At 36.6% G+C, this 14,019-nt stretch overlaps 1 protein-coding gene across 1 annotated transcript in view; it reads left to right on the top strand.

The window, feature by feature from the left end:
- The window catches only part of LOC110102194 (glycine--tRNA ligase, chloroplastic/mitochondrial 2), a gene marked incomplete at its 3' end in the record, with an annotated part of 127,639 nt that overhangs the window by 86,026 nt on the left and 27,594 nt on the right, over positions 1–14,019 (top strand). Inside the window, 4 exon segments of the mRNA XM_020830410.2 lie at positions 683–731; positions 3,957–4,019; positions 4,347–4,436; positions 4,513–4,599. Of these exon segments, the coding sequence (XP_020686069.1) occupies positions 683–731; positions 3,957–4,019; positions 4,347–4,436; positions 4,513–4,599 (289 nt within the window).

Genomic DNA, 14,019 nt, shown 5'->3' with positions numbered 1-14,019 from the left:
ACCCTACACTTTTCAAGTTGCCAGAGTAGTAGTGCTATGATTATAATGAAAATTGATAATATTATTTCTAGCAATAGATTTTCCTATTACAGTTAATTGAAGCTTAACAACATTTTTTTGGAGTGAGTTTGGGTTGTAAATCAAAGTTTGTTTTATGATGTGTGATGATGGGTGTTTTTGTGATAATTTTGACCAGTAGAAGTTTAATGGTTTTGTTATTATGTTTAAAAATATAAGTATTTTTTCTACTATAATAATATAAAATATTATTACTCATGGTGTGCAAGAAAGGTCTTTCTAGCACCACGTTTGATTTTTATTGCTACTAATTTGTTAGAAATAGGCATCTACTGGTGATGGGGAGATATATGGCTGACTCAACTAATATGAAAAGGTTATGATTGTAATTCAATTTTAAGTCTGGCTTTAAAAATTGTGTGGGATTAGATGACATTGATTGCAGTTGCTTTAGAAATCTAATAGTTATTACAGGTAAATAAATTATTTTGTATATTTGAAGCATATAATAGAAACCACGTGGAATCTTGCTTGCTTTCTACAATGAACAATTAATCCATTTCAGGTCTTTCTTTTGATTATGGAATGACGAGTACTTTGATTGCAATGTATTCCATTTTTTGATTGATGTAGTTATTCTTGTGTTTTGGTTATTATGCTTCAGTGGGAAGCAATCCCGTGGCTTGCGTAACTCACATTCAGTTATTCTAGAGGTACATTTTCCAATTATTTACATAATTTATTTTATCGTTTGTTAATTAATATCAGAATTACAAGTAAAGAATCCAAAACTTAAGAATACTACTTTAGCATTTGTATCATTAGACTTCTGACGAAACACTAAAGTTTAAATTGGAATTTTTCTTTTAATCCCTCTATAACAATTTGTTTACTTGCATTTATAATATTTTGTTCTTTAATGATTGGCTGGTTGAATTAATGATTCTTTTGCTGTATGAGAATTATCTATCTTTTCATTATAGTAAGTCATAGCTGTGTTTCATCTTTCTTTTTTCTTTTCCATCCTTATGCACAGAACTAAAAATTCAGAATATTCATGTAGCTTGATATTATCGAAGTTACCTTCATCTTTTGTTTGTATTCTGAAGAAAAATGACCTGTTCGTGGCTGTAGACACAGACATTTTATTCATATGATGCGACAAAATTTTTTATTGAACCTACCAAATCATTCTATTGAACTCTCACGATTAAGTTGTAACATTTGTTTAGGTCACGAATGTCAAGGATAATTTGATGTCTGTACATTGACTGTTAGCTCATATGGTGAAAAGATTGTGTAAATTATCAATGACATGGTTACAGTCATCATGTGCCTACCATATTGCTATACTTTTCAGGGCGACCATCTATAAATTTTAACTAGTCACCTTTCTCTCATTCTGTTTCAGTTAGAAATCATCCTTTGCAATGTTGTTACCCATTTATAGTTTAACTCCTGTTTTGCACGTATAATTATATCATTATTCCTGGATGAATTCATGAGCACTTTTTTTTGTTCCATATTATGTTATTAAGATCACTTAACTGCCAATTCTTTCTTCGAATCTGAGAAATTATTCATGCTATTTTACTTAAATCGTTTTCTATTGGTTAGCTTCTATAATTTTGAAAGCATTTATGCCTTCCCGTGCCAAAATATTAATTATGGCATTATATAAATGATGTTCCAAGCGATCTTGCTCAGTTACTTTGAAAAAATGCATTTTAAGTTCCTGAAATGCTTCATCATGCTTCTTATGTGATTCGGCAACACCATGATAGAGATGTGAGGAAAAAAAAAGAGATAAATATATATATATATATACCCAGTAAAAAAAGTCATATAACTATACTCCTTTCATATATCTTAAAGCGACTTTCTTCTTCTAAATCCGAAACATTCTGTTACTTTCCCAGTGAAGTCTATACAAAACATAAGAATATGACAATTAAAAAGCTTACAACAGAAAAACTAAATTTTAAATATACCTACTAACTTTTGCTGTGAAACTATGCTGTAATCATTTTATCTCAGTCCAACTCAATATTTTTAAAATCATAATTTGGAGAATAATCAAAAGGAATGAACAAGGAATAACTCAATAGGAATTATCTTGCCTCCAATAACTGATGCAAATGATAGTCTTATAAATGCACTTCTTATAGTCTATCTTCTTTGCCAACACACATGAAAAAAAAAAAAATTGTTTCCTATTCACATGCCTGAATATCATCTATGACAATTTTCAATGATAATTACATGCACCTATTAAATGAATCATCCCTCCCATAAAATCTAAGATGCCTAATTTTAATTCTACATCACTTGGTATCTTATTCACATGAGTAATGTGACATAATCAATTACCAAGTTAGGAGATCAATCAAACAATGACATGCTAGCAAGCTCAAGTAACCATGATACCATAGTAAGTTAATGAACTCACATTAAATATCTTCCCTCTTCACACATCCTCACTGGAGTAGCGCTTCCTCCTACCATTGTGAAAATGCATTCCACCAAAATGCTATAGGGAATTGCACCATCATGTCGGATTGCTTGTTATCTACATAGGGAGTAACAGTCAGGCTTGAATACCATTGATGATAATTTTCAATGATTAAAACAGTTACCATTAAATAAATCATCAATCAATTGGTTGTGTTATTTTTGTCTGAGAAATAAATCAATCAGTCAACGACATGCTTGTAAACCTAGGTAACTATGAAGCTGTAACAGGTTAATGACCACACATTCAATCTAGTCTCCCTTAATGAGCTAACGTGAGTCTCATCTACATTTTCAGTTCATCACTTGTACTTCCACCCACCACAGTTGGACCAAAACGCTATATGCAACTGTGCATGGATGATGGCTTGTTATTTACATAGAGAAGCACCTTCTTCTTTTACCAGCCTAAACAAATTGAGTAATAGTTTAGGGTTAAACATCCCTATAACTCAATAACCATCACATGAATGAAGTCAACTTGCCATTAAGAAATTTACAATGGGAGATTTAATTTCACTACGAGTTTATGAACTCCCAACTTGTAGGATTTCATCCCTCAAGCCGTTTCCACTCACTAGTGGAGAGGGACTTCTATCCACCAAATAAAAGAAGATCCCATGACTTAATGCCTCTTTTGGAGACTGACCATAAATAAACCAACACTTCCTATGTACAAACAGGTGTACCATGCATAGCATACGGTTAATATTTTAGTATTATCTTTATTATGCATGCAACAAGTATGGGCATGCTATGCTTGTAGGGTCTTGTGCAAAGAGTAATCATCAGGTGCTGAATGAGTTTTAAGAATTAAGATCCTAGATCCATATAAAACATAATCCTATAAAAATTGTAGCTATGATAATTACTTTCAACGGTAGTCACTGCCAAATGTCATACTTGTCATAAGAAATCCCAAATCAATTTAATCATCAAAATCTAAGAAATATATGTGAAATTTTAGATATTCAATTCTATCTTTAACGCACAAAACATTCACTAAGTATATGGCTGTAAATTAGAGATCATTTAAAGGATAAGTCATTGGAAGAGAACAAATCTTCAACAAAATAATCCTACCTCAAAGTATGCATAGTTCTCTCTTAAATTAGAATCTTCTCATGAACGTTAGACTCATCTATCTTTCCCTTTCTAGGCGGCCAAGACAATTGATCTAAGATTAGGTTGGCCTTGTAACCAGGCCCATTTATAGATGAATGCTTCCATAAATTAGTTTGAATAATTTTCACTATAAAATGTCAAAATCAATATATACTTCTCATAACGACATATCAGGTTACAACATATTCTCAGGTATGGCTTTATTATCTGTCGTCATAATTTATAAATCTTTTTCAACCACCCTTCTTTGTTTATTCTGATTGATTAAAAACAATGCATCGAGATAGATATGTGTTTTTCAGGTGGAAACGGCAGAATCCTACTTTCCTACAATAAAGAAAGCTGGAATCTTGATTAGTATGAAGGTCGGTTTGTATAATATTTTACTCTTTTTCTTTTGGTAGTTATTACTTACTAGTTCATAATAACTTGCTACTTGTTTGATAAATCGAACGTTTATTTCTTATTGTTTATCGCATCATTCAATGGTCATATAATCACTGTATGCTTTCTTTCTATATAACACACATTTTGAACAGTGCTGAACATCTCATGAATGTTGATATTCTAGGTATTGTGTAGTTAGTTCATCATTCAGAAATCACTAGGAGTTATTACTGTCTTATATCTGAGAAGATCGTCTTGTAGTATCTTTATCCTGCACGCCGCTAATAATACCTTCTCAACCATAGGAGCGTAGGGACAGCATTTTACATGATTCTAACTTATTGGCTTCTAGTGTTGGAGGTAAACTTGCTATACAGGATAACTTGGTGGAAGAGGTAACTATTATATATTTGCAAAAAAATTTTATCTTATTTTGAAATTTACTAAAAATTTTTAACCTTTGATTTATAGGTCATTAATCTTGTTGAGGCACCAAATCCAATACTTGGAAGCTATGATGAATCCTTCCTTGAGCTTCCTAAAGATATATTAATAACGGTATGATCATTCTGATCTTTTTTTAAAGAAAATAGTATTGAACTCTTTATGCAAGATCCAATTTTTCTATGCATTGTGATTTAGGTCTTGTTTGGTTGGGTTGTTGTTGATGTTAAATGGAGTTTTAGAACAGATGTTGAGAAAAAGGAATTTTAAAAAATATTGTTCAAATAAATTGGTGGTTGTTTGGTTAGATTGCTTTTGACATGCTTAAGAAAACCTAGAAACATATATAAATTGTTTGGTTATGTTATCTGCTTTAGCATTTTAGCCATAAAAGTATAAATATATCCTTATATTAAAATTAGTTATATGTTATTTATTATTGAAAATTCTTAAAGACATTAAGAAATATGTAGTCGGCTAAGATTGGCTTGGGTCGGGAAATAGTCGGCTAAACCGATCGACACTAGGTGTGGTTGTGTAGGAGTCGACTAAGATTCATCCTTGGCGAGCAAAACAGAGAAGAATTGGGAGTCTTCCAAGTGAAGAAGGCTGGCGGCTGGGAAGCAAATCGAAGCCAAATGGAGGGAGTTGCAAAATTGTTAAGGTTATTTATCTGGACGAGCTGTTGGAAAAGACGAAGCTCGCAATTGTGTTTGGTCGATGTGCACACGTGCTGGGTAATTTCGACTATTTGCTTTCGGAATTAAGGTTTGTGATGGAATAATGAGATGCAAAATAACTTTCATAACGGGTAAAAAATGAAGTTTTATGAAAAGAAACTATAGGCAAGCCTTGCTTTCAAACAGTTTAAAATAACCTATTTTGGCTTATTGAACTTGAAAACGGAGAAAATAAGATGAACCAAACGAGGCCTTAGTGTTGCTTTTACTCTATAGAACAGTATTGGATTGATAAACTTTGATATTAATTTGAAAAAAAATAGATTTGAGTTAGTCCATTTTTATGCTGGCAGTTATGTCATCAAACCCTGAGATTGTGAAAATAAAATTATGTGACTTCAGAGGAAATTTAGTGTTACTTCCCAATATTGTATATATAACCTTATTATGGGAGCTTAATCTAATTGCTTGATAAGCATAAAATAGGAAAGTTAAATTACTTCACTAGCAAGTCTCTGCAGTGCATCTTTGGTATAAAATCACCCAATCATGAACCAACTACTCAAAATGTATGATTATCATTTTTAAAGTTATTAAAAAAATGAGCATACTAGAGCTTAATACAAATTCCCCTCTTCAACCATTGTGGTCAATGACAAGCTAGTAAATATGCTTTTTATATTCTTAAATGCAAAATAAATTCTCGAACTGTCCAAGTATTTATTTTATTTGACATTGCATCTAATAATTTAGCATTCAAAACGATGCCATACTTGTAACATGCCTTTTTTTAACAAATCATAGATCACCTCTTTTTAGCAAATCATTGTTCTACTAAGACTACTTGCACATAATCATGAGTTTCCTTCAAAAGCCTCATAATCAATTAATGCCATTCAACAAGAATAATTGCAATCACTCACAATCATGCTTTCAGGTTACCAAGCTATGTTATCAACTATTCAAGGACAAGCTGCCCACCCTAATTACTACTTTACTATGAATGTGTAAATATACCCCATCTTGAACGCATTCCCATTTAACACTATCGTTGTCATGTCTAAAGTCTTGGATGAGAAAAATAGAGGGTTGTATTAGGTAGTTGATAACTAGCGTAGAAATTATTGAATAATCATGACATGAATCTTTTAATGCCTCGTGTTAATACTAGGGCGTTCCCTGGAAGTGACGCGCTAGATGACTTGAATACAACGTAAGCGTGTAAGGGATGTTGACCGGTGTCTGAGTATAGTGTTAAATAAGGGTGCCCATATTGCAGATGAATGTGAGTAAATAATGTTGATTAAAAAAAAAGAAGAGTAAAATAAAATCAAAACAGATATGGAACAACGAACCCTTTTTCGTCGGCCCCACTTCGCGTGATCTCCTCATACGGGTAAATTATTGCATCCGGTCACCTGACAGAGAGATCCGTTCACGGATCACGGATCTCTCTGTCAGGTGACCGGATGCAATAATTTGCCCCCACACGACGGCAAATTATTGGGTCAGGTGACCGGACGCGGAGATAGGTCCAGATATTAATAAAATATTATTTTAAATCAAGCGCAAGTAAAGCGCAGGTAAAGCGCAACTACAGCGCAAGTAAAGCGCAAGTAAAGCGCAAAGTCAAAAACGCATAATTTTATTGAATGTCCGAACTTATTTTTAGCCTCTTGTCATCTCACCCAAGAATTTGCCCCACACGACACATCTCTTCGCACAATAATCGTTACTTCATGATAAAAAGGAGAAAGAAACGAAGAAATGAGGACTCACGCTCGGACTCCTTCGAGATTGCTGTTCGACTTCGTTGTTTTCGTAAGAGCGTCTAGGGTTCGCCTTTGATCCTCTCTTTCCGTCGTCGCTGTTCGGCTACATTACTTCGCAGGAGGATAGGGATTGCTCGAGTCGCTTCGGCGGTTCCTTCGATGCCATCCGACTTCGTTCCTTCGCAGGGGGTGCTGAGATCGCACGGGTCGCTTCTTCGACTCCTTAGTTGCTGTTCGGCTTCGGTTCCTTCGCAGGAGGGCAAAGATTGCACACATCGATCCTTCGACTACATTGTTGCTGTCCGACTCCTTCGTGGCTATCCGACTTTTTGCGTCACAGGAGTAGAGATTTCACACGTCGCTTCTCGGGCTTCGTTGCTTTGGAAGAGATATAGATTGCACGTGTAGCTTCTTCGGCTCCTATCCTTGCTGTTTGACTTGGATTTGTAAGAGGAACAGAGATTTGCACGAGTTGTTTCTCCATTCGCCCGTGCGTCACCGAGCTCTCTTCCATTCCCGCCTCTTCAATCCCTCTATTATATTATAAATAATATATAATATAATATTATATATTATATTATAATATATGTAATGATATAATATTATATATATAATAAAAAAGAGATTAAAAAAAAAGGGGAAAGACTTTCAAACAAATGTCGAAGACCCACGCCATTGATCTTAGATCTGGGCGGATGGTTTTAAAATTCGAAGACTTGCGCCGTTGATTTTTAATCCGGGCAGATGGTTTTAAATTTGAATACCTCGGGCCGTCATATCTTAGATCCGGTCGGGATGGTTCCAAATTGAAGACTTCATGCAGTCGATCTTAGATCCTGGTGGGATGCTTTAAATTTGAAGGCCCTACGTAGTTGACCTTAGGTTCGGGTAGGAAGAAATTACGGCAATGCCGTCCCGAATTCTCCCTCGGTGGGGAGGTGACGCCGGGAGGTTGTCGAAATTTCAAGAAAATTATAGAACCTTTAGAACAATTTTAGAGCAATTGAATTTAAGTTTTTAATTAATCAATAAAAAAATTGATTAAAATTATTAATAAAAAATTGATTGATTAGTTAATTAGGTAGAATTCAGGAGCTGTTTAAAATACGAGCAAATTAAATCTGAGAGCATTTGAAAATCCAAAATGTTTTAGAAATATGTGAACATTTTAAATGAAAATTCTGGATCCGGGGATTTTAAAATATGAGATCAAATTTTACAAAAAATTTTAGAATGGTTTGTATTCAAGAGGTGTTAGTTAAAATTTGAGAATACTAAAATTAATGGTTAATTAGAGCAATTATAAAACAAATGCAATAAAAGAAGGGGGGAGGAAAGTTTCCACTAAATGACATATTCAACATTGATTGTCAACTCTAAAAAACTCTCAAACTCTCTAAAACTCTCAAACTGAACTCTACAACTGCTCTCCTAAGTATCTCCTGTGTGAGCTCCTACAGGTACCTGTGAGCTCTATCCTCTGCAACTGTAAGCCCTGGGTACTTTAACCACTGGCTACAAACATCTACAAACAAATAAATGAAAAGTCAGTATATCATAAATAAATTGAATGGATGCTAATAAATCTAAATTATTGTAGGTAGAACAGAGTATTAGAAAGCAATAAAAGCTAAATACAAAAAAAAAAAAAACTAGTAGAGCAATATTGCTAGAAAACAAGTAAAGTAGTGAACTACTACTATAGTAGAAAAAAGAGTACGAACACAGAATAACTAATACACTAACACTGTCAAAATCTCAAAGTGTCAAAACTCTGAAGTATCAAAATCACAAACTCAACCAACTTAAACAAATTTAGAACAAATCTTCAAACAATCAAATTTAAATTCTTGGGCAGCTTGATTTATAAGAATTAGGTTGTAAGACACACTACCCGGCAACTTTCCTAGGAAAGTCGTAAATCCTCTCTGAGAGAAGTGTTTTGGTGATGACAAAAACCTAGACCCCTCACCCGGGCATCCTAGTCTAAAAGGACTAGGTTGTAAGACCCATAACTCGGGCCATTTAGCTTAAAGTGCTATGTCGTAAGACCCATCATTAGGCAACTTCTAAGGAAGTATTAAGACCTAATCCAAATCCAATTCAAACCAAATTTAAACCTATAGGCATCCTAGCCTATAGGGTTAGGTTGTAAGACCCACCAAAGGGCCACTTCTAAGTGAAGTCGTAAGTCCCATGTATTAGGGATACTTTTAAAACAAAGTATAACAATCCTAACGCTCCGACAAATAACCAACGGGCAACTTCTCAGTGAAGTTGTAAGACCCATGTTTTAAGAAAGTTGTTAAATATATAACAATGATTCTAAGCCTCAAACAATCAAATTTTAACATATGAATATCTTAGTCTAAAAAGATTAAGTTGTAAGACTCACTTTTCAGGCTGCTTCCTAAGGGAAGCCATAAGTCTTATCCAAATAATTAAAATTCTCGGCCAGCCTTATTGTAGAGTTAGTTTGTAAGGTCCATCCTTAAGCCACTCATAAATAGAGCAATAAGTCACATTCCAAATTAAATCCCCGTGCTACTTTCTACAGAAGTAAGTCCCAAACCAAATCTAAATACCTGGGTTACTTCTTAAAGAAGTCATAAGACCCGCTCCAAACTAAATTCCTAGGTTACTTCTAAACAAAGTCATAAATCCCAAATTAAATAAATCTATGGGTATTCTAATAGATGTAAACCCCAAAACACTTAACAAAATTAAAACCCATATTTAACCATTTTAGTATACTCGGGATCCCTGAGAGGAGGCAACTCATGACTGCTAATCAGATTCCCTGGACACTACGTTCAATGATTGTTAGTGTTAGTAGATTGGAACTACGCTATACCCGGGACGACGGAACCATGAGATCTTGATCGGGTTTACCTCCACTTTCCCTACTATTGTTGACCTGCTGCATCCAAAACAAAAAAAAAATAAAATAATCTTATACCTGTCCGGCCACGTTCGAGCGCCGAATTTCGCACGTCGTCGCCGCCCAAATCGCGAATATCCCGCGACAGCCATTTCACCCACGTCGTATACACGACCCATTGGCGTCGTAAATCACCAAAAGAAAATGACCTTCGCTCCGTTCCACTCTTGTTCTCGCTCTCTCCCTCTTCTCTTCTCTCTGCAGGATCGGAAGCTACGACATTTTGTTCGAAACCAAGAGCGAAATACCTCGGCCTGTATCGTAACTTTCTCCTCTTCGTTGTCCGACTTCGCTCCTTCGACGACACTTCCTGAAGGAGCGAGTTTACCGCATTTGATCGGAAGCCAAGCGGGAACCGTTGCCTGAGGATAACTTTCTACCTTCGTGCGTTTCTTCGGCTCTTCCTAGCTGTCCGACATCGCTCCTCCGTCAACTTTCCCTTCCTGTTCGCGGAAGTACGACATTAAGATCGGCAAGAAACGGAGCTCCGCCGGCTGTGAGAGGTAACTTTCTCCCTTTGCTCGCTTGCTCGCCAATCCCGAATCTGCCGAACCGAGAGATGAGGGAGGGAGAGAAATTTTTATTTATTATTATATTTTATTATAAATAAGATTAATTAAATATAAAAAAAATTATTTAATAAATAATTATTATAATTAATTCTAATTAATTCAAATTTAAATATTATAATTATTTATATGTAATTATAAATTAATTTTTATTAGAGTTAATTTTAATTAATTTATAATAAGATTAATTATTATTAATAATTTTAATTAATTACAATTTATTAAAAATTAACTAAATTAAATATATAAATTATTATGAATTAATTATAACTAATATATTTAATTAAATTTTATAAATAAATTAAAAAATTATGATATTAAGTTAATAAAAAAAAATAATTAATTAATTTATAGATAATATTAAAATAAAAAAAAAAAGAAAAGAAAGAGAAGCTATATCCGCCTCGACTTCCGTATCCTCTCGGCCTCGATCCACGAGCCGACATCCGCCGACATCGCTTCCGGGCCCAAAGTAAAGATCTAACTTAACCCCTTTCTCGACGTTTGCAGCGGACCTGGAACCACCTATACGCGCTCTGTAGCAGGTAGGAGGGATCCCGGTGCGAAGCATAACGACGAGGCGGGTAAGCCCTATACACCGCTCTGTAGCGTGGGGACGGTCCTCGACCTCGACACCGACATCGCCGACGACTGCTTACGCAAAGGTATGATGTTCCAAATCCCATTCTCGCGTTTGCAGCGGACCGGAGAACCACCTATACGCGCTCTTGTAGCACGGTGAAGGGGAGCCCGGTGCGATGCATACGACGAGAAGGGAGAGCCCTATACACGCTCTTGTAGCGTGGTGGGGAGTCACTTGCTGTTCTGGTACGTCATTGCTGTGTCTGGTACGGGTACTGCTGAAGGCCCCATACACGCTCTTGTAGCGTGGTGGGATGAAATTTTGTACGGCCGCGGTGTCCAAGAGACACCTACCATCACGCTCTAGTAGGCGTGGGAAGGCCCTGCCCCAATTTTCCCCAAACGGGGGATATGCGGGTGCTGTCTATCCTGAAAGCATAAGACTTAACTATTTTTGGAGACATCATTTGCTAGCAGAAATACGAAATACAACAGAAGACCCTGCGACTGAACAAAAAACAACAGAATAGAACCAAAATGAGCAGAGACCTGTACGATGAACAGAGGACTCTGTGGACAAATAACAGAATCAAAATGTCAAATGATTTCCTAAGATCAAATTCAAATGAGGATAGAAATCATGAATTGAAATGCAACACGATCTGAAGGACATGATATCATGAAATAACGCACGCAACTCCAGATATGCGACGCCTTTACAACAAGGTAAATTGTTCTGAGCATCACATTGATATTTCATAGAAGGGCACGCGGGACTTGAACAAGAACCTGAATATCCAAGACTAAGACTGATTTGGATTGAGGAATCCGGATCCGAATAACAGTTGAACTCGCACTTGAACTCAGGCTATAGCACAGCAAAGTGGGGACTTATAAAACTTGAATGAATTCCAAGTGAATGAAAATAACTATTCCATACTGCAAAGATCACAACGGATCATCAGGCTGTTCTGTAGAGGAAACATACAAAACTACAAGACCTCGATGCTGAATCACGACATTCTACAATTGCGTGCTGATGGCACAATCGGAGACCAGCAATCAAAGATTCATCTTCTATAAACAAATTCAACTATTGCCCACCTGAGATTGGTGACAGGTGGGTGGATGTTGGCACAATGGGTCTCCTACGAACAGTTTCAGGAGGTCGTAGTGGATACAACCGGTCCCCTGCAAATGAACAACTTGTGGATAACAACAGTGAGCATATCGTACAGCATATAGACCACTGTGGACACCAAGTACGTTATCCCTGCAAATTGAGTACAAACTATTTTGTGGATAACAATAGTGGGCATATCGCAAGCATATCAAACCACTGTGGACATAAGTACGGGCCCTGCAAATGAGTACAAAGCATTTGTGGATAACAACAGTGCATTGTATAACGAATCACTGTGGGCACAAGTATTGATATCACCTACGATAGTGGTGATCAAGATCTACAAGCACGTCGGGTACAAAGACAGCTCGATGGCAGAAGGGAGAAAATGTTTGAACAAATTAGAATTAAACTTCCTGGTGTTCCAAAGTCTCTTTTTAGTTCTACAATTAAGAAGAGAACAGTTCGGGTGCCACAACATACCGAAAATAACAAGTCCATTAGACCGAAGTCCTAAAAGAGTTCTTTTCCAGATCAGTGATCATTGACCCCAAAATCTAGAAATAACCTCCCCAGTGATTGAATGGGAGTCAACATCAAATCCAAAGCCACCGGATCCGCAACACTCGTACTAGGGACAGAAGGCGTGTATAAGCTCTGAAATCAAATGTGTGGTATTCAATGTATTATCTACACAACTATATAAATATTTTCAAATTACTCTTGCACGGCACTAGAGATGTATACACATAGATACACTCAGGGATATATAAAAACTAACCCGCATGGGCCCTGCGAGCGTGTTATTGGTTACACACATGACGCCTATGGATGCTACGACGCGTGTTGACAAAGTGAATTCAATGTTCGGAATCCGGATCTTCTAACGGATCAATGAGAAGCTCGACAAGATTTGAACTACCCTAACAAAAATACACGGTTGAGCACCGGTGTATTTGTTTAAATACATTCTTTTTGGCCTTCAGGCTAAATCAAGAAAATTTCATAAACAAAGTCAACAAAGCCTACGAGAAACCCGATCCCCTCTATCGATTAAAGTTGATAGGGTCGACAGTCGTTCAATCAAATAGAAATTGACCCAGAAACCCCGGATGATGGGCTTGTTTTCTCACCGTGTATTTTGAAAAATTCCAATGTTAAATATGTTTTTCATAACTCGGAGCGGGTCAAAAATTCAAATGTCCAAAACTCCAAAATGCCACTCAAACCCAAAACCAAAACTCTACAACTCCAAAATTTCAAATATTTAAATTGAATCATCCCATCCGACTTAAAGCAAAATCCATCCACCCTCCGCAACAGTTTGCCGGGGTGGACAAATCAAAATTTACCTCAGCTCACAAAAGAGCTAAATGCCTAGTCGAAAATATTACTAGGATCCATTCTCAAACAATCTCTTGCCAGTAAGGACGTGGTACGTGTCCTCTAACCGGCAGTTTCGCCGCCAAATGGCACTGCAGGTAAACGGTTATGACCTGGGGCCCTCTGAACCGAGTGGTTTTGCCGCCAAATGGCACCACGATATACCGGTTATGGCCAGAGCCAATACGCTCCTTAGTGGCGTTAAATCCTTGAGATATGAATCAATAGGATATGATCGATAGGGCACAAAGCCCTCTGTAAGCTAAGGTGGATTCAAATTTGTCCCCTTAGACAAACATCAACCCCGGTCTACAAGGTTCCCTTGGACGAAGCAACCCATGGCTGCCGACAAGGATCCTTCTGTCAGGTTGGGTCGACTACCTCCTCTGACTAAGTAGACCAGGGACCACGATGACCCGGGATGATGGAACCATGGGATCTTGATCGGGTCTATCATCCATTCCCCCACCATCCGCTTTAAGTG

Source organism: Dendrobium catenatum, unplaced genomic scaffold (genome assembly GCF_001605985.2).
Source record: "Dendrobium catenatum unplaced genomic scaffold, ASM160598v2 fragScaff_scaffold_132, whole genome shotgun sequence".
In the NCBI taxonomy this organism is placed as follows: domain Eukaryota; kingdom Viridiplantae; phylum Streptophyta; class Magnoliopsida; order Asparagales; family Orchidaceae; genus Dendrobium; species Dendrobium catenatum.
This window is presented reverse-complemented; position numbering and strand designations above follow the sequence as displayed.